Source organism: Oncorhynchus tshawytscha, linkage group LG17, assembly GCF_018296145.1.
Source record: "Oncorhynchus tshawytscha isolate Ot180627B linkage group LG17, Otsh_v2.0, whole genome shotgun sequence".
Taxonomy (NCBI): Eukaryota; Metazoa; Chordata; class Actinopteri; order Salmoniformes; family Salmonidae; genus Oncorhynchus; species Oncorhynchus tshawytscha.
In genome coordinates, this window is record NC_056445.1 from 1,574,078 (window position 1) to 1,593,849 (window position 19,772).

The window sequence follows — 19,772 nt, forward strand, 5'->3', positions numbered from 1 at the left end:
AACAAACGGAACGTGAAAACCTATACTTTTTTACTAAAAAATAATTTATTATCTTCAATACCATTCATTCTTTACAACTCATAATTTTCATACATACTCAAATAGTGGTATTTTAATTTAACTAATTTAACTAAACAAAAACCCCAAACAAAACCTCTGGGGAGCATCTTCCCTCCCCGTCACCCTACAAACTACCTTTCCCTATCTCCCCGTCCCTAATCTATCCCCTTACAAATCTAAATGACACCCAGCCCTAAACCCCCCTTCCACCACTCCCGAGCAGCATGCTGCCCCCACTTCCGTTCCTCCCTCTTCATCCTCCCCCTCAAATCTCCTTCCACCCTCCTCACTATCCCTTCCACCTCCCAATCTCTCCCTGTCTTCACCATGTTCTGCCTGGCTTCCCACAGCCCCCGTTTAAAGAGGCTCATGAGAAGCCAGAGCAGAAACCTGTCCCTATCCGTCCCTCTCGCTCTCCCTACACCTCTCTCTAACCTGGCCCACGTCAATTCAAAATCCCCCCTTACCAAACCTAACAAACCTAGCCCATACTACTCCGGCAAAGGCACAGTCCCAAAAGACATGGCGCACAGTCTCCTCCCTGCCACAAGAGGATCTTGGACAGGTGGGGGATTGCACCAAACCGCACTGGTCTTAGTATTTTGTGTTTTCTATATTTATTTGTCAGGCCAGGGTGTGACATGGGTTTATTTTGTGTTGTGTTTATGTATGGGGGTTTTTCGTAGGTTTTGGGATTGTGACTAGTAGGGGTGTCTACCATAGTCTATGGCTGCCTGAGGCGGTTCTCAATCAGAGACAGGTGATTCTCGTTGTCTCTGATTGGGAACCATATTTAGGTAGCCTGGGTTTCACTGTGTGTTTGTGGGTGATTGTTCCTGTCTCTGTGTTAGTTGTCACCAGACAGGCTGTATTAGGTTTTCATATTTCCGTTTGTTGTTTTTGTATGTTTCGTATTTATCATCATTAAAGATGTCTCGATTTAACCATGCTGCATTTTGGTCCGACTCTCCTTCGACGGAGGAAAGCCGTAACAGTAGCCATATTCCTTGGGTATTTTGTGGGTTATTGTCTATGTGTAGTTGCCTGTGTCTTCACTCGTTGTTTATAGCGTCACGTTCGTTTTGTTGTTTTGGTTGGTTAGTTGGTTTAAGTGTTCTTCGTGTTCTTCCTTCATTAAAAGAAGAATGTATTCTAATCACGCTGCACTTTGGTCTCCTCACTATGACGAATGTGACAGAATAACCCACCAACTAAGGACCAAGCAGCGTGCTAAAAAGGAGTGGACATCTTGGACCTGGCAGAAAGAGGAGTGGAGGACATCCTGGATCTGGGAGGAGGTAATGGCAGGGGACAAGACCCTGCCATGGAAGCAGGTGGAGATAGCACAGGAGGAACGGTGTTGCACGGAAGCCCGAGAGGCAGACCCAAGATTTTTTGGGGGGTAAGCACACGAGGAGATTGGCTGAGTCAGGTAGGAGACCTGAGCCAATTCCTCGTGCTTACCGTGGGGAGCGTGTAACTGGTCAGGCACCGTGTTATGCAGAGATGTGCACGGTGTTTCCAGTGCACTATTCTAGCCCGGTGCGCTCTATTCCAGCTCCTCGCATTTGCCGGGCTAGAATGGTCATCCAGCCAGGACATATTGAGCCAGCTCTATGTTCTGGATCTCCAATGTGTCTCCACGGTCCAGTGTATCCTGTGCCTCTTCCCCGCACTCGCCCTGAGGTGGCAAAATACGCACCAGGCCTACAGTGCGTACAGTGCGCCTCCAGGGTTCAGTACGCCCCGTTCCTGCACCTCGCACTCGCCCTTAGGTGCGTGTCCCCAGCCCGGTACCACCAGTGCTGGCACCACGCACCAGGCCTATAGTGTGCCTCGGCAGTCCAGTACGCTCTTTCCTGCTCCCCGCACTCGCCTTGAGGTGCGGGTCACCAGCCCAGTACCACCAGTGCCAACACCACGCACCAGGCTTCCTGTTCGCCTCCAGATGCCAGTACGCCCTGTTACTCCTCCCCGCACTCACCCTGAGGTGCGTGTCACCAGCCCGGTATCACCAGTTCTGGCACCATGCACCAGGCTTCCTGTTCGCCTCCAGAGCCCAGTACGCCCTGTTCCTCCTCCCCGCACTCACCCTGAGGTGCGTGTCCCCAGCCCGGTACCACCAGTGCCGGCACCACACACCAGGCCTACAGTGCGCCTCGGCAGTCCAGAACGTCCGGCGACAGTACCCAGTCCAGAGCGTCCGGCGACAGTACCCAGTCCAGAGTGTCCGGCGACGATTTACAGACCGGAACCTCCAACGATGGGCCACAGTCCGGAACCTCCAACGACGGGCCACAGTCCAGAACCTCCAACGACTTGCCACAGTCCGGAACCTCCAGCGACGGTCCCCAGACCGGGGTCTCCAGCAACGGTCCCCAGTCCAGAACATCTGGCGATGATACACGCAGCGAGGGTCCCCAGCCCGGGGCCTATGGCGAGGATCTGCAGTCCAGAGCCTCGGACGATAATCCACGGGTCAGTGCTACAAGAGCGGACTCAGAGTAAAGAAGGGGGGCGGCGTCCAGAACCAGAGCCACCACCGAGGTTAGATGCCCACATAGACCCTCCCATATAGGTTTAGGCTTGCGGCCGGGAGTCCGCACCTTTGGGGGGGGGGGGTACTGTCGCGCCCTGACCTTAGTTTTGTTTGTTTGTTTGTTTTCTTTATTATTTTGTTTAGGTCAGGGTGTGACTAGGGTGATACCCAATGAGGAGAACAAGTATTTGATACACTGCCGATTTTGCAGGTTTTCCTACTTACAAAGCATGTAGAGGTCTGTCATTTTTATCATAGGTACACTTCAACTGTGAGAGACGGAAACCCCCCACACAAAAAATCCTTGAGATGCTTCTTACGGAGCCACTCCTTAGTTGCCCTGGCTGTGTGTTTTGGGTCATTGTCACGCTGGAAGACCCAGCAACGACCCATCTTCAATGCTCTTACTCGGGGAAGGAGGTTGTTGGCCAAGATCTCGTGATACATGGCCCCATCCATCGTCCCCTCAATACGGTGCAGTCGTCTTGTCCCATTTGCTGAAAAGCATCCCCAAAGAATGATGTTTCCACCTCCATGCTTCATGGTTGGGATGGTGTTCTTGGGGTTGTACTCATCCTTCTTCTTCCTCCAAACACGGCGAGTGTAGTTTAGACCAAAAAGCTCTATTTTTGTCTCATCAGACCACATGACCTTCTCCCATTCCTCCTCTGGATCATCCAGATGGTCATTGGCAAACTTCAGACAGGCCTGGACATGCGCTGGCTTGAGCAGAGGGACCTTACGTGCGCTGCAGGATTTTATTCCATGACGGCGTAGTGTGTTACTAATGGTTTTCTTTGAGACTGTGGTCCCAGCTCTCTTCAGGTCATTGACCAGGTCCTGCCGTGTAGTTCTGGGCTGATTCCTCACCTTCCTCATGATCATTGATGCCCCACAAGGTGAGATCTCGCATGGATCCCCTTGACCGAGGGTGATTGGCCGTCATCTTCTTCCATTTTCTAATAATTGCGCCAACAGTTGTTGCCTTCTCACCAAGCTGCTTGCCTATTGTCCTGTAGCCCATCCCAGCCTTGTGAAGGTTTACAATTTTATCCCTGATGTCCTTACACAGCTCTCTGGTCAAGGCCATCTATTTTATGAGAATTTGTTTGCATAAAATAGATGCAGACCAGTCTTTCAATAATAGGTAATAGAATTTATTCTCGGAGCGCGCTGCCACTTAATCACGTGCAGCAGTTTATATATAGATCATGACGTCATTTCCCTGCTTTAACAGAATCCCCTCCTCTCGACCGGGACAAAGTAAGGTGAAAAGTTCATTCTAACTTACTAACACACTCCCAGATAACTTTTGACCCCTCAACATTATCGATCACCACTGAACTGACAGTTTTAATTAACAGAAAACCTAGAAATGCACTCACTGCCTTATCTAAAAACCCCAGAGCTAAGTTTCAGTAGGGTCAACCATAGGCTAACGACTTATGTGTTTACACATTCCACAACCCATTTGTTTCTGCCTAGTTGGAATGGTGTTCAGGAGTGGGAAGGTGGACGGAAAGGCTCTGGAGCAACGAACCACCCTTGCTGTCTCTGCCTGGCCGGTTCCCCTCTTTCCACTGGGATTCTCTGCCTCTAACCCTATTACAGGGGCTGAGTCACTGGCTTACTGGGGCTCTCTCATGCCGTCCCTGGAAGGGGTGTGTCACCTGAGTGGGTTGATTCACTGATGAGGTCATCCTGTCTGGGTTGGCGCCCCCCCCTTGGGTTGTGCCATGGCGGAGATCTTTGTGGGCTATACCTTGTCTCAGGATGGTAAGTTGGTGGTTGAAGATATCCGTCTAGTGGTGTGGGGGCTGTGCTTTGGCAGAGTGGGTGGGGTTATATCCTTCCTGTTTGGCCCTGTCCGGGGGTGTCCTCGGATGGGGCCACAGTGTCTCCTGACCCCTCCTGTCTCAGCCTCCAGTATTTATGCTGCAGTAGTTTGTGTCGGGGGGCTAGGGTCAGTTTGTTATATCTGGAGTACCTCTCCTGTCCTATTCGGTGTCCTGTGTGAATCTAAGTGTGCGTTCTCTAATTCTCTCTTTCTCTCTCTCTCTCTGAGGACCTGAGCCCTAGGACCATGCCCCAGGACTACCTGACATGATGACTCCTTGCTGTCCCCAGTCCACCTGGCCATGCTGCTGCTCCAGTTTCAACTGACCTGAGCCCTAGGACCATGCCCCAGGACTACCTGACATGATGACTCCTTGCTGTACCCAGTCCACCTGGCCGTGCTGCTGCTCCAGTTTCAACTGTTCTGCCTTGTTATTATTCGACCATGCTGGTCATTTATGAACATTTGAACATCTTGGCCATGTTCTGTTATAATCTCCACCCGGCACAGCCAGAAGAGGACTCGCCACCCCACATAGCCTGGTTCCTCTCTAGGTTTCTTCCTAGGTTTTGGCCTTTCTAGGGAGTTTTTCCTAGCCACCGTGCTTCTACACCTGCATTGCTTGCTGTTTGGGGTTTTAGGCTGGGTTTCTGTACAGCACTTTGAGATATCAGCTGATGTACGAAGGGCTATATAAATAAATTTGATTTGATTTGTTCATTAACTTTTTATTACTCCTTGTCCGTGTCACACAATCCCTTCTTATGAACTCATATTGTTAATCACTTATAAAACAGCGTTTACTTAGTTACAATTCTATTTAAAATGGGGATATTGTTTATTCATTTATCCATAATAATTTCAACAATTATACATATCTACCTGGCATAGTACATTTTTAATGCAGCATACAAGAAATGTTTGGACTCACCTTGTTGTGTTGTGCTCACTTGAACAGGAAGGTGCCACGGCAGTCTTTCATGGGCAAATTTTGCCATCAAAGTCTGGCATTCTCTGGATTTAATGATGCTTTCAAGACAACTTGGGAACTCTGAAAAAAACAAGTTCCAGTCATGAGGACGTCATTGATCTTCAGGTCATAGCTCTAGAAAGAGGCCTGAGTTCCCGAGTTTGATGACCGGTCAAAACGTATTCCCAGTCAGAGCTTGTTTTTTTAGGGAATTCCCAGTTGTCTTGAACTCACTGAAGTCAAGTTTTCACAGTTCAGAGTTAAGTTGTTTTGAGTGCGGCACAAATCATGCTTCATTGACAGCGTGGCCAATGTTGAATGTTTATCATTTTAAACTTGGAAAAGAGACACTTAATCCCAGATTTGCGACACACAGCCACTCCACTGAATAGCAGGCTAGTGATTGCTTTGCAATGCTTGCAGTTAGCCACTGTCACTGATTCCTTCCAAACCACTCATTGTTGAATGTGTAATGTGTAATGTTTATGTCCAATGGCCGATGAGCACCGATATGTTTTATCTATAATTTATCTTCATTATTTCTCTACATATGACAAGGATTAAAAAGGATTTGCAGCCGGCCACGACCGGGAGACTCATGGGGCGGTGCACAATTGGCCCAGCTTCGTCCGGGTTAGGGGAGGATTTCTTCGGCAGGGATGTCCTTCTCCCATCTCGCACTAGTGACTCTTGTGGCGGGTCGGCGCAGTGCACGCTGACATCATTGACAGGTGTGGTGTTTCCTCCAACACATTGTTGCAGCTGGCTTCCTGGTTAAGTGGGCATTGTGTCAAGAAGCAGTCCGGCTTGGTTGGGTTGTGTTTCTGAGGATGCACGGCTTTCGACCTACGCCTCTCCCGAGTCCGTACGGGAGTTACAGCGATGAGACAAGACTGTAACTACCAATTGGATACCATGAAATTGGGGAGAAAAAGGGGTAAAAAAAAATTCAACAATCACAAATGGCACCCAGTTGTCAATGGTTTTAGTGGAGCTGTGGGTCTCCTTGCTCCCCAGCAGGCAAATTGAACACTACACCTTATTGTGACGTTTTATTGAAAACTATTGACTTAGGGGTGTGAATGCTTATGTATATGAGATATTTCTGTATTTCATTTTCAATAAATGTGCACCATTTGCAATAAATGTGCACCAGTCATGGGGTATTGTGTGTAGATGGGTAAGAAAAAAAATCGAGTCCATTTTGAATTCAGGCTGAATATGAATACTTTGAGGGCAGTGCACTGTACATCATTGATGGAGTGTGCATGGTTACTGGCTAATGAATTCGATGGGCTGTGCTAGACTTTAAGTAGCGCATAATAAGAAAATATATATGATTCCTCCCAAATACAGTTTTCATTGTAGACTCGTTTTTTTAGCGGCTTGCGTTTGCTGTTTACATCGGTCGGGGGACATCCAATCTGCTTCCATCTGGTGTTTCGCGTCACAAGCGGGTGTAACCAATCAGAGACGACAGCTGGCAGCCGCCGCCAAGCTTGTGTACTGGGAAAAGGGGTCCGACTAGTGCTGTCGCTTCCATTGACAGAAAATAGAGCGATTTTCGCTCGGCCCTTTTTATTTTTACTTTTTGTTCCCCGACAGTACATGTAAAAGGTAAATACATATTTTGTTTTACACGTTTCCCTAACGAAATGAGCTACTATAGATAAGACTTCGTGTATTTTCTATCTAGTTAGCCAGCTAATGTAATGGTAGCCAGTCAGCAGCTAGCTAGTAAGCTAACGTTAGGTTGCCTAGCTATTAGCCTAACGTTACTTTCTAGCAAACACTTGTTTTTTTAGCCAGTGTTTACGATAATTATACTGTAATTTATGATAAATGTATGAAGCCTCAACACTACGTAATATCTTAGCTCGATAGCCATGTACAATTTGCGTTGCGAATAAATAAATTGTACATGATTGCCTTCGAGGCGTAACAACGTTTACCACTAACTGCTATTTTGTATATAAATTATACTTTTGGTCATGTAGTGTATGTAACGTTATGTGGACACCTGCGCGTCGAACATCAAATTCCAAAATCATGTGCATTAATATGGAATTGGTCCACCCTTTGCGGCTATACCCGATACCCCCGCTATTGTTAATTTACTGCTGCTCTTTAATTAGTTACTTTTTTTTTTTAAATTAATTTTTACTTATCTTTTATGTAACACATTTTTCTTAACTGCATTGTTGGTTAAGGGCTTGTGAGTAAGCATTTCACTGTAAGGTCTACTACACCTGTTGTATTCGGTGCATGTGACATATCATTTTATTTTATTTTGATAATAGCCTCCATTCTTTTGGGAAGGCTTTTCACTAGATGTTGGAACATTGCTGCAGTGACTTAGTGAGGTCGGACGATTAGGCATTCCAATTCATTCCAAAGGTGTTTGATGGGGTTGAGGTCAGGGCTCTGTGCAGGCCAGTCAAGTTCTTCCACATCGATCCCGACAAACCATTTATGTATGGATCTGGCATTGTGCATGGGGGCATTGTCATGCTTAAAGGTGAAAGAGCCTTCCCCAAACTGTAGCCATAAACTTGGAATCACAGAATCATCTGAAATGTTGTTGTAAGATTTCCCTTCACTGGAACTAAGGGGCCTAGCCCGAACCATGAGAAACAGCCCCAGACCATTATTCCTCCAAACTTTACAGTTGGCACTATGCATCTGGACCGGTAGCATTCTCCTGTCATCCGCCAAACCCAGATTCTTTGTCAGACTGCCAGATGGTGAAGCGTGATTCGTCACTGCTCCAGAGGACAATAGCGGCAAGCTTTACATCACTCCAGCTGACACTTGGCATTGCGCATGGTGATATTAGGCATGTGTGCAGCTGCTCGGCCATGGAAACCAATTTCATGAATCTCGAGTCCCATTCGGTGAGCTTGTGTGGCCTACCACTTCACGGCTGAGCCGTTGTTGCTCCTAGACATTTCCACTTTACAATAACACCACTTGACCCGGGCAGCTCTAGCAGGGCAGAAATTTGACGAACTGACTTGTTGGAAGGGTGGCATCCTATGATGGTGCCACGTTGAAAGTCACTGAGCTCTTCAGTAAGGCCATTCCACTGCCAATGTTTGTCTATGGTCGATTGCATGTCTGTGTGCTCGATTTTATACACCAGTTGGCAACTGGTGTGGCTGAAATAGCCAAATCCAGTAATTTGAAGGGGTGTCCACACTAGAGGTCGACCGATACCAATTATTGGACCAAAAAAAGCCGATACGATTAATCGGCCAATTTTATATGTATATATTTTTTAAACATTTTTGTGTATGTGTGTAATAGAGGTCGACCGATTAATCGGAATGGCCGATTGATTAGGGCCGATTTCAAGTTTTCATAACAATCGGAAGTCGGTATTTTTGGGTGCCAATTTTAATTTTTTTATTCATTTTAAATTTTTATACCTTTTTAACTAGGCAAGTCAGTTAAGAACACATTCTTATTTTCAATGACGGCCTAGGAACGGTGGGGTAACTGCCTTGTTCAGGGGCAGAACGACAGATTTTCGACGCGTCATGGCTGGTATAACCGAAGTGAAATGGCTAGCTAGTTAGCGCGCGCTAATAGAGTTTCAAACGTCACTCCCTCTGAGCCTTCTAGTAATTGTTCCCCTTACTCTGCATGGGTAACGCTGCTTCGATGGTGGCAGTTGTCGTTGTGTTGCTGGTTCGAGCCCAGGGAAGGGCCAGGAGAGGGACGGAAGCAAAACTGTTACACTGGCAATTTTATTTATTTTTATGCCTAGTAAAATAAAGGTAAAATAAAAAAATAAAAACAGACTGATGCTTGGTGCTCATTTGACTGTTTACCTTGCTTTGTTATTAAAATTAATATTAGGCCTTTATTTGATTATGGTTCCTTCCATGTGACTGGACTTAAAACTGAGGGCGCACCCACCCGCATTTGCTAATGACCCATCTGCAGCCTCTGTGAAAAAGTTAATCTGAGGCCTGCACCCAACCCTAACCCGCTAATAGAGAATTTGTGCTGTAGGCTACAGCCAGAGATGGGGGAATAATTTTTTTGACAGGGGATGCAGGATTTTCTTTGCCTGATTTAGATATGTTTCTGCTTATAATTTGGGACATTTTCGTAGGATATTTGTAAAAAAAAAAAAAAAAATTAAAAAAAAACTGCAAATATCACATTTACATAAGTATTCAGACCATTTACCTTTTGGTGCAATTACATCCTCAGGTCTTCTTGGGTATGACGTTACAAGCGTGGCACTTGTATTTGGAGAGTTATTCTCTGCAGATCCTCTCAAGCTCTGTGAGGTTGGATAGGGAGCGTCGCTGCTCAGCTATTGTCAGGTCTCTCCAGAGATGCTCGATCGTGTTCAAGTCTAGGCTCTGGCAGGGCCACTCAAGGACCTTCAGAGACTTGTCCCGAAACCACTCATTCATTGTCTTTGGTGTGTGCTTAGGGCCATTGTCCTGTTGGAAGGTGAACCTTCACCCCAGTCTTAGAACCAGCTCCAGAGCACTCAGGACTTCATCAGTGATCCCTCTGTACTTTGCTCCATTCATCTTTCCCTTGATCCTGACTAATCTCCCAGTTTCTTCCAAATGTTACACTTGACATTCAGGCCAAAGAGTTCAATCTTGGTTTCATCAGACCAGAGAATTTTGTTTCTCATGGTCTGAGAGTCCTTTAGGTGCCTTTTGGCAAACTCCAAATGGGCTGTCGTGCCTTTTTACTGAGGAATGGCTTCTGTCTGGCCACTCTACCATAAAGGCCTGATGGGTGGAGTATTGCAGAGATGGTTGTCCTTCTGGAAGGTTCTCCCATCTACACAAAGGAACTCTAGAGCTCTGTCAGTGACCATTGGGTTCTTGCTTACCTCCCTGACCAAGGCCCTTCTCCCCCGATTGCTCAGTTTGGCTGGGCGGCCAGGTCCAGGAAGAGTCTTGGTGGTTCCAAACTACTTCAATTTAAGAATGATTGAGGCCACTGTGTTCTTGGGGACCTACAATGCTGCAACGTTTTTTGTTACCTTTCCCCAGATCTTTACATCGACACAATCCTCTCTTGGAGCTCTATGGACAATTCCTTCGACCTCATTGCTCGGTTTTTGCTCTGACATGCGCTGTCAACTGTCGGACCTTATATAGATAGTGTGCCTCTCCAAATCATATCCAATCAATTTGAATTTACCACAGGTGGACTTTAATCAAGTTGTAGAAACATCTCAAGGATGATAAATGGAAACAGGATCCACCTGAGCTCAATTTTGAGTCTCATAGCAAAGGGTCTGAATACTTATGTAAATAAGGTATTTTGTTTTATTTTTTATGAATGTGCTAAAATGTCAATCTGTTTTCGCTTTAGATTGATATGGGGGGATATTGAATTTTAGACTAAGGCTGTAATGTAACTATGTTGAAAAGGTAAAGGGGCCTGAATACTTTCCTAAGGCACTGTATATATTGCAAGAGTTATCTTCAGTGTGTAATTTTATTTCTGCATTTCAAAAATTGTGTTCCATGTATGAAATACAGCCTGCCAGAGGTTTCACACAGTGCTCACTCCATGAAAATATTAACACACAAACAATACTTTTGAGAAAATGGTTGTTCAATCTGAAAATGCATTGCATATCATTCAAATGCGAGTTGCAGTATTCAAAACACCAGACTCTCATTGGTGTATATTATATATATTACAGTTAAGATGGGAAGTTAGCTAACTTTTTTTACACATGCAAATTGGGGCCCATAGGCAGTTAACATTCAAATATATGTTTAATCGAGATCCAGACTTTTATTTGACGTGAAAAAGAAACAGTCATTGTATATTAAGCAACATAAATATGTGGTTTGCATCACTTAACACCCAATGTTAAATACTGTATACGAAATGTGATGTTTATTTCAAGTGGCAAAGAAAAATTGTAGAAAAATAATGTGTTTCTATACTGTGGCTTCTCTTGACTTCTGAGAATTTTGCATCCATTGAATTTTGGAAATGCAAATTTTTTCAAATCTTACGAGACTGTTTCGTAAGAGCAGAACTGCTGTGTTTACAAGCTGCGGAGGTGTGCCACTTACTGACGATTTCTGGTTTGGTAATTACAAAGATGGGCCACCAGATGGTATCAAGTGTTTAAAAAAATAAAAATAATTATGATCTCATCTAGAAGAGTGGTGTTATTTTATGTTTTGATCGTGTACAGACTTACCAAGTGTTTAAAGACACTGTTACACTTTAATGCCTGATGTTGCATAAATCTAATGTTTCCATCATCTCATCAGAGGGAGAGGTGGGAGAGAGAGATGGAGAGTTGCAAGTGCAGAGAAAGTGAGAGAGACCTCCAGCCACTTTGGAGCTTCTCTGGTTCTTCTATAGGTTCTGTCCATGTTGGACAAAAGCCCATTTTGTGAAGTGCCCTCTGGGGCCCACGGGGGAGCTATTGTTTGGCAGGAATGTGGGCGCCACCTCCTTTCTATCTGCCATTGATCCTTTGAATGGAATCTCCCTCTCCGGCCCTTCTAGGCTCACCAGCTGTTCGCTTCTTTATGAGCCTCCCGGGGTCCTCAACAAGCTTTGAGCACAAAGGCTGAGGCACTCCCATTCCTGTACCATACAGGGGTATACGGTATTACTGGCATTGCACACAGGGCCACTTGCTTTCCAAATGTAAAAAAACAAAAGGCTAACAAAGTACTAGGGAATTGCCTTAGTGGATGCTAGCTGAATGCTAAGAAGCGGAGGCGAACAAACTAATTGCAAGGACAGACAGCCCAGCTCAAAGTTGTACAACTCTCAAAATGTTTGCTGCATGCACAAATCAAATTTGAGATAACAGGGATCTTGACACAGGGGGGAATTGATTCTCTGCTGTAACCAAGAAGCTTGATCTTGCAATATAGCCACTAGCTAGCAAGTTAGCAAACCAAATGCATAGCTGGAGCCATGTGATGGGAATAATTTATTTGGCACATCTTGCATTTTTTTACTTATAAGATATTTAGCTGGCAGCCAGTAGTGAATTTCAAGTCTAAGTTGATCACCTCTTGCACTGCACAACAGCATATCGTCACGTCATGAAAGCTACGTTTACTCCGTGAGCTCTTTGAAAAAATACTAGGGCTTATACCGGGGTATTTGGAAAATGGCCACGCAATGGTTTTTCAATACAGTCGCTATTGCTGAAACTAGGTTAGATGCAACACATCTGAATCCAACCGACCCAAATCCGCCAACGTTGTTCAACTCCACAGACGCAAATGTTAATGCACAAAAGGGTGTGAAACTACTGCTGTGTGTGTGTTTTAACTATACTTGAGTGGAGCAGAAGTCAACACACTTTTGGGACATTCAGGGGAATGATGGATGCTATATATATGTATGGATGGATGATTGGTCGACCGATTTATGATTTTTCAACGCCGATACCGATTTATTTGAGGACCATAAAAAGCCGATGCCGATTTTTATATATATTTGCAATATTGACAATTATCACAATACTGAATGAACACTTATTTTAAGTTAATACATCAATGAAATCTATTTGGTCTCAAATAATGAAATATATTCAATTTGGTTTAAATAATGCAAAAACAAAGTGTTGGAGTAGAAAGTTCAAGTGCAATATTTGCCATCTAAAAAAGCTAACGTTTCAGTTCCTTGCTCAGAACATGAGAACATATGAAAGCTGGTGGTTCCTTTTAACATGAGTCTTCAATTATTCCCAGCTAAGAACTTTTAGGTTGTAGTTATTATAGGACTATTTCTCTCTATACCATTTGTATTTCATATATATTTGACTATTGTATGTTCTTATAGGCACTTTAGTATTGCCAGCCTAATCTCGGGAGTTGATAGGCTTGAAGTCATAAACAGCGATGTGCTTGAAGCACAACGAAGAGCTGCTGGCAAATGCAGGAAAGGGCTGTTTGAATGAATGCTTACAAGCCTACCACCGCTCAAGTCGGACTGCTCTATCAAATCATAGACTTAATTATAATATTACACACAGAAATACGAGCGTTACTTCATTAATATGGTCAAATATAAAATCGGCCGAATAATCGTCATCGGCTTTTTTTGGTCTTCCTATAATCGGTATCGGTATTGGCGTTGAAAAATAATAATCGGTCGACCTCTATTTTTGACCCCCCCCGTCCGTCCCCTTTTGTTCAGAGACACATTATTCCATTTCTGTTCGTCACATCTCTGGCTCTTGCTCAGTTCATGTCTGTTGTTGAATCTTATGGTCATACAAATATTTACACATGTTAACTTTGCTGAAAATAAACGTAGTTGACAGTGAGAGGACATTTTTTTTTTTTTTTGCTGAGTTTAGTTAGCATATGGGAACAAGTTTATACAAATGTGTCCTACCCTGTCGGAAAACGGTATAATGCAAAATTCTCCAAAACACATCAGCGGTGTATTCATTCGTGCAAACTGTAGAAAAACATTTTGGAACAGAACGCTGCAATGAAAACTGCAGTTTCTCATTAGACAAACTCAGGTGGGGCCCTCTCCATTTTGTCCCGTTTGCTTTTGTTTGGTTCCTAGTGAATACACTACTGGCAAAATGTTAGATTACAGGTGTAATATGGGTTAATTATGCAACTCAAATTCTGTGATTAGGTTTCAAAGTAAAACATTTCAGTATTCTGAACGACCTCTATTCAGGACTGAGGTCCTACTGTACTTAATTATAAGAGGGATTTGCATTGTGTAGATTTGAAGCTAGTGTGTGTAAATGCTCTGATTGGCCACAAAATGTGGAAATATACCTTTGGAAATGTGCACAGTATGACTCAATTCAATTAATTTAATATTGTGCAGCCTACATAGGCTATTATTTGCATCCACAGTTTGCCTGGTTTTAGTTTAGGTATTCTTTTGAACAGTGACCTTTTTTTTGTTAGCCTACATTTGATACAAGACAGACTACAGACGCTGACTGGAGGCGTTCTCTGTTCAACCCCTTTCCCAGACCAGGCAGGCTAGAACAAGCAATCACCCATCCACACAGTGCCTCTCCCTGTCAACCAGAGAGCAGCATTACATGGAGATGGTCATGCCTTTGGGGAGGGTGTATGTGTGTGTGCATCGGTGGCGGTCTTCCTAGGCCAGGCGTTCAGTGAAATGTGGTGTTCCCACATTGTCTGGAGGGAAGGCAGGTGGACTTCCTCTGCACTCGCCTGGCAGGGGCTCTGAAGTTTCCATTGGCTGGTAACAAAATAGGGAGAGCGCATTTGTGAGGGGGGCACTGGATCCCAGGCTACACGAGGTGCTGAGAGGCACGTGCTCTTCAAGTAAATGAATGTGCCTTTTTACTTCTCTTCTCTCTACGTCTTGTTTAGACGAAATGGGATTGGTTGTGTGTCGCGGATTAGCCAACTTGCCAAGAGCAGGGGAAGGGGAGGGTCGAGACTCTGTTCTGGGCCAGTAAAGAGACTCACTACCTCCCTCCTCTCCTCTGTCCTACTGGAAGTTGCTCGCTAGCTTAATGTCTGTGGGGGTTAGGCAAGACTGGTCGGCACACTCTAGCTGGGACTGAGAAACGGGGAGAGGGAGCCATGGAGGTCTTGCTGGTTCCCTTCTGCAGAGAGACAGGTAAACGAGTTGCTGGTTCCAACGGTAATGGCAAGACGATTTTTAGCAACTTTTAGTGACTTAACGCACTTGCCTCCTGTTCTTCCAATTGTTAGTCTGGACTCTTACACAAATATGTAGTTTGCTAGTTCTGCCTATGTGGTTAGGCTGTGTTCCTTTCTGAGTGAACATCGTGTTCATTTATCATAGCTTGATTTTAAGGTTTGATTGTGGTTGAGTTTTTTTCTGATTACTGGGCACTTAATGTGATGTTTTATGTTTTGTTGCCCTCTGAGGTTTGCTTGAATGTAGTTGCACAAAGTGTATGCGTTTTTGTTTTTATATTAGTTTAGCCTGTAACGGCAGTTTTCCGTTGTATTAAATAAAATGTGGATGTCGATTAAGGAAGCCCCCTCACCTCTGATTCAGAGGGGTTGGGTTAAATGCGGAAGACCCATTTCAGTTGAAGGCATTCAGTTGTACAACTGACTAGGTATCCCCCTTTCCCTTTCTAATAACCAAAACAATTGAGTAATATATTGCACGAGAAGGGACGGTGCACCAGCAAGAACGTCAATAATATTGAAGACAAGCATGAGATCATTGATTTAAAAATCCTCAGGAAAGTGGTGTTTTTGCATTTTGAGAACTCCCCTCTACATCTAATCTTTAAATGGACCTTGCATTCTACCTGGAAGCACCTTATCAGGTCATTATAATATACGAAGGCCTAAGTGACTAGGTGAGTCTGATGTTTCTCTCCTAGCACCACTGAAATCTGCTTTTTTAAAATTCATTTTAAAGCAATCCATGAAACCTCATGTTTTTAGTAAGTCTGTTGCGTGAGTGTTCCTAATATTTTTGAGTCAAAAGGGGGGAGAGCGACAGCTGTATTCTAATGAAGCAGCCCTTCCTCATTGTTGTGCCTTAAAGGAGAGAGTGGTGGCCACATTCCAGTGTTGAGACTGGGAGAGGTTGGGGCCCTCCTTTCTGTTGGGCCAGATGAAGGCGCAAGGCACCACCGACACACTCTGACCCTGCTGCCTGGCACTGGACCAGCCCGCCTCCATCCGGGTCCTCACTGGATGAAGCTAGTAGGGCCTGGGGTGTTTCAAATATAATTGCCTATAACCAGGGCCCAGAGTTGTTCCTTGTCAGGTGGTCAAATTTTATCGTTGCTTACATATATTTTGCAGATGTTATCGCAAGTGAAGAGAGATTCTTATGTTCCTAGCTCCAACAGAGCAGTAATACCTAACAATACAAAAAAATACACGCAAACCCGAAAAGACAAAGAAGGGAATTAAGAAATATATAAATTTTAGAACAAGCAATGTCGGAGTTCGGAATATAAATATGTTGTATGTATATAATGTGTGTATATAGACATTATGGCTGGTATATGGTCTTTCTATGACACTGGGTGCTGTAGATGTCCTGTAGGGCAGGCAGTGTGCCCCCAGTGATGCGTTGGGCAGACCTCACCACCCTCTGGACTGCCCTGCGGTTGCGGACTGTGCAATTGCCGTACCAGGCAGTGATACAGCCCGACTGGATGCTCTCAGTGGTGCAGGTTGAAGAGGCGCTTTTGCGCCTTCGTCACCACACTATCTGTGTGGATGGAACATTTCATTTCATCAGTGATGTGCACACTGAAGAACTTGAAGCTTTTCACCCTCCACTGCGGCCTCGTCGATGGGGTCATGCTCCCTCTACTGTCTCCTGAACTCCATGATCAGCTCCTTTGTTTTGTTGACTTTGAGGGTTAGGTTATTTTCCTGGCACCACTCCGCCAGGACCTTCAACTTCTCCCTGTATGCGTTCTTGTCATTGTTGGTAATCAGGCCAACCACTGTTGTCGTCTGCAAACTTGATTGTGTTAGAGACGTGCGTGGCCATGCAGTCATGGGTGAACACTGAACAGGGAGTTCAGGAGGGAGGGAGTACACACCCTTGTGAGGCCCCCGTACTGAGGATCAGCGTAGTGGATTTGTTGTTACCTCGCTTTTTCGGCACGCCAGGAAGTCCAGGACTCAGTTGCACAGGGTGGGGTTCTGACCCAGGCCCCCGAGGTTAGCCCAAAGAATCAGGCCCTGCTCGATATCCCAGAAAAACAGAACAGCTCAAAGTCCTAGGCTGTAGTGCTAGCCCCACTTCTAATAATGGAAGGCTGTAGGTGGTGGGGCTTTCATGGTGTACACTAGTTGAGGATTGTTTGTGTGGGTAGGAGTCATATGATTGGGGAGGGGTTTCATCCACATCCTGCCAAAAATCTTCTCTACTTAGTGTGTTTGTTAATCTTTCTTTACTCTGTCATCAGTACAACCTTTGTGCACATGTACATACACATCATGACCAAAAATATGTGGACACCTGCTCATCGAACTTCTCATTACAAAATCATGGGCATTGACATGGAGTTACTGCTATAACAGCCTCCATTCTTCTGGGAAGGCTTTCCCTAGATGTTGGAACATTGCTACAGGGACTTGATTCCATCCAGGCACAAGAGCATTAGTGAGGTCGGGCTCTGATGTTAGGCGATTAGGCCTGGCTCAGTCGGAGTTCCAATTCATCCTAAAAGTGTGTTGAGGTCAGGGCTCTGTGCAGCCCAGTCAAGTTCTTCCACACCGATCTCAATAAACCATTTCTGTATGGGTCTCGCTTTGTGCATGAGGGCATTGTCATGCTTAAACAGGAAAAGGCCTTCCCCAAACTGATGCCACAAAGTTGGAAGCACAGAATAATCTAGAATGTCACTGTATGTTGTAGCATTAACATTTCCCTTCACTGGAACTAAGGAGCCTAGGCTCCTTAGTTCCTTCACTGGAACTACGGAGCCTAGCCCGAACCATGAAAAACAGGGCCAGACTATTATTCCTCCTCCACCAAAATTTACAGTTGGCACTTTCATGAAGCTCTCGAACAGTTCTTGTGCCGATATTGCTTCCAGAGGCAGTTTGGAACTCGGTAGTGAGTGTTGCAACCGAGAACAGATGATTTGAACACGCTGCGCGCTTCAGCAGTCGGCGGTCCCGTTCTGTTCTCTTGTGTGGCCTACCACTTCGCTACTGAGCCTTTTGCTGCACCTAGATGTTTCCACATCACAATAACAACGCTTACAGTTGACCGGGGAAGCTCTAGCAGAGCAGAAATTTTACGAACTGACTTGTTGGAAAGGTGGCGTTCTATGACGGTGCCATGTTGAAAGTCACTGAGCTCTTCAGAAAGGCCATTCTACTGCTAATGTTTGTCTATGGAGATTGCATGGCTGTGTCCTCGATTTTATACATCTGTCAACAGCGGGCGTGTTTCAAATAGCCGAATCCACTAATTTGAAGGGGCGTCTTTTGTATATATAGTGCATTCGGAAATTATTCAGATCCCTTGAGTTTTTCAACATTTTGTTATGTTAACCTTACTCTAAAATGCAATTGAATCAATCTACACACACTACCTCATAATGACCAAGCAAAAATAGGTTTTTAGAAATTTTTGCAAATGTGTAAAACAAACTGATAACACATTTATTATTTAGACCCTTTACTCAGTACATTTGTTGAAGCACCTTTTGGCAGAGATTACAGCCTCAAGTCTTCTTGGCACACTTGTATTTGGGGAGTCTGCAGATCCTCTCAAGCTCTGTCAGGTTGGATGGGGAGCATCGCTGCTCTCTCCAGAGATGTTGAATCCGGTTCAAGTCCGGGGTCTGGCTGGGCCACTCAAGGACATTCAGAGACTTGTCCTGAAGCCACTCCTGCATTGTCTTGGCTGTGTGCTTAGGTTCGTTGTCCTGTTGGAAGGTGAACATTCTGGAGCAGGTTTTCATCAAAGATCTCTGTTTTTTGCTCTGTTTATCTTTCCCTCGATCCTGACTAGTCTCCCAGTCCATGCCGCTATAAAACATTCCCACGGCATGATGCTGCCACCACAATGCCTGGGGATGGTGCCCTGTTTCCTCCAGACGTGATGCTTGGGATTCAGGCCAAGGCGTTCAATCTTGGTTTCATCAGACCAGGGAATCTTGTTCTTCGTGGTCTGAGAGTGCTTTAGGTGCCTTTTGGCAAACTCCCAAGTGGTCTGTCGTGCCTTTTACGGAGGAGTGGCTTCTGTCTGGCAGCTCTACCATAAAGGCCTGATGGGTGGAGTATTGCAGAGATGGTTGTCCTTCTGGAAGGTTCTCCCATCTACACAAAGGAATTCTAGAGCTCTGTCAGTGACCACCGGGTTCTTGGTCACCTCCCTGACCAAGGCCCTTTTCCCCCGATTGCTGTTTGGCTGGGTGGCCAGCTCTAGGAAGAGTCTTGGTGGTTCCAAACTTCTACCGTTTAAGAATGATGGAGGCCACTGTGTTCTTGGCGACCTTCAATGCTGCAGAGAGGTTTTGGTACCTTTCCCTAGATCTGTGCCTCGACACAATCCTGTCGGAGCTCTACAGACAATTCCTTCAACCTCATGTTTTACCTTATATGCACAGGTGTGTGCCTTTCCAAATCATGTCCAATCAATTGATTTTACCACAGGTGGACTTTAATCAAGTTATAAAAACAAGGACCATCGATGGAAACAGGATGCACGTGATCTCAATTTTGAATCTCATAGCAAAGTGTCTGAATACTTATGTAAATAAGGTACTTCTGTTTTTCCTTTCTTTTTATAATTTTGCTAAAATTTCTAACCTGTTCACTTTGTCATTATGGGATATTTGTGTGTGTGTCTGTATATTGATGAGGAAATGCTTTATTTAATCAATTTTAGAGTAAGGCTGCAAAGTAACACACTGC

General features: G+C 44.9%; 1 protein-coding gene across 5 annotated transcripts in view; it reads left to right on the forward strand.

Moving 5' to 3' along the window:
* Positions 1–6,872: 6,872 nt before the first annotated feature.
* Positions 6,873–19,772, forward strand: part of tfdp2 (transcription factor Dp-2) — a 44,407-nt gene continuing 31,507 nt past the window's right edge. For 2 of the 5 annotated variants that reach the window (XM_024376678.2, XM_024376680.2), the window contains exon 1: positions 14,497–15,009. In XM_024376678.2, coding sequence (XP_024232446.1) covers positions 14,973–15,009 — 37 coding nt within the window. In that variant the 5' untranslated portion in view covers positions 14,497–14,972. Of the gene's footprint in view, positions 7,024–14,494; positions 15,010–19,772 lie in introns of those variants that run through there. The other 3 variants (XM_024376679.2, XM_024376681.2, XM_024376677.2) reach the window with 3 other exon arrangements.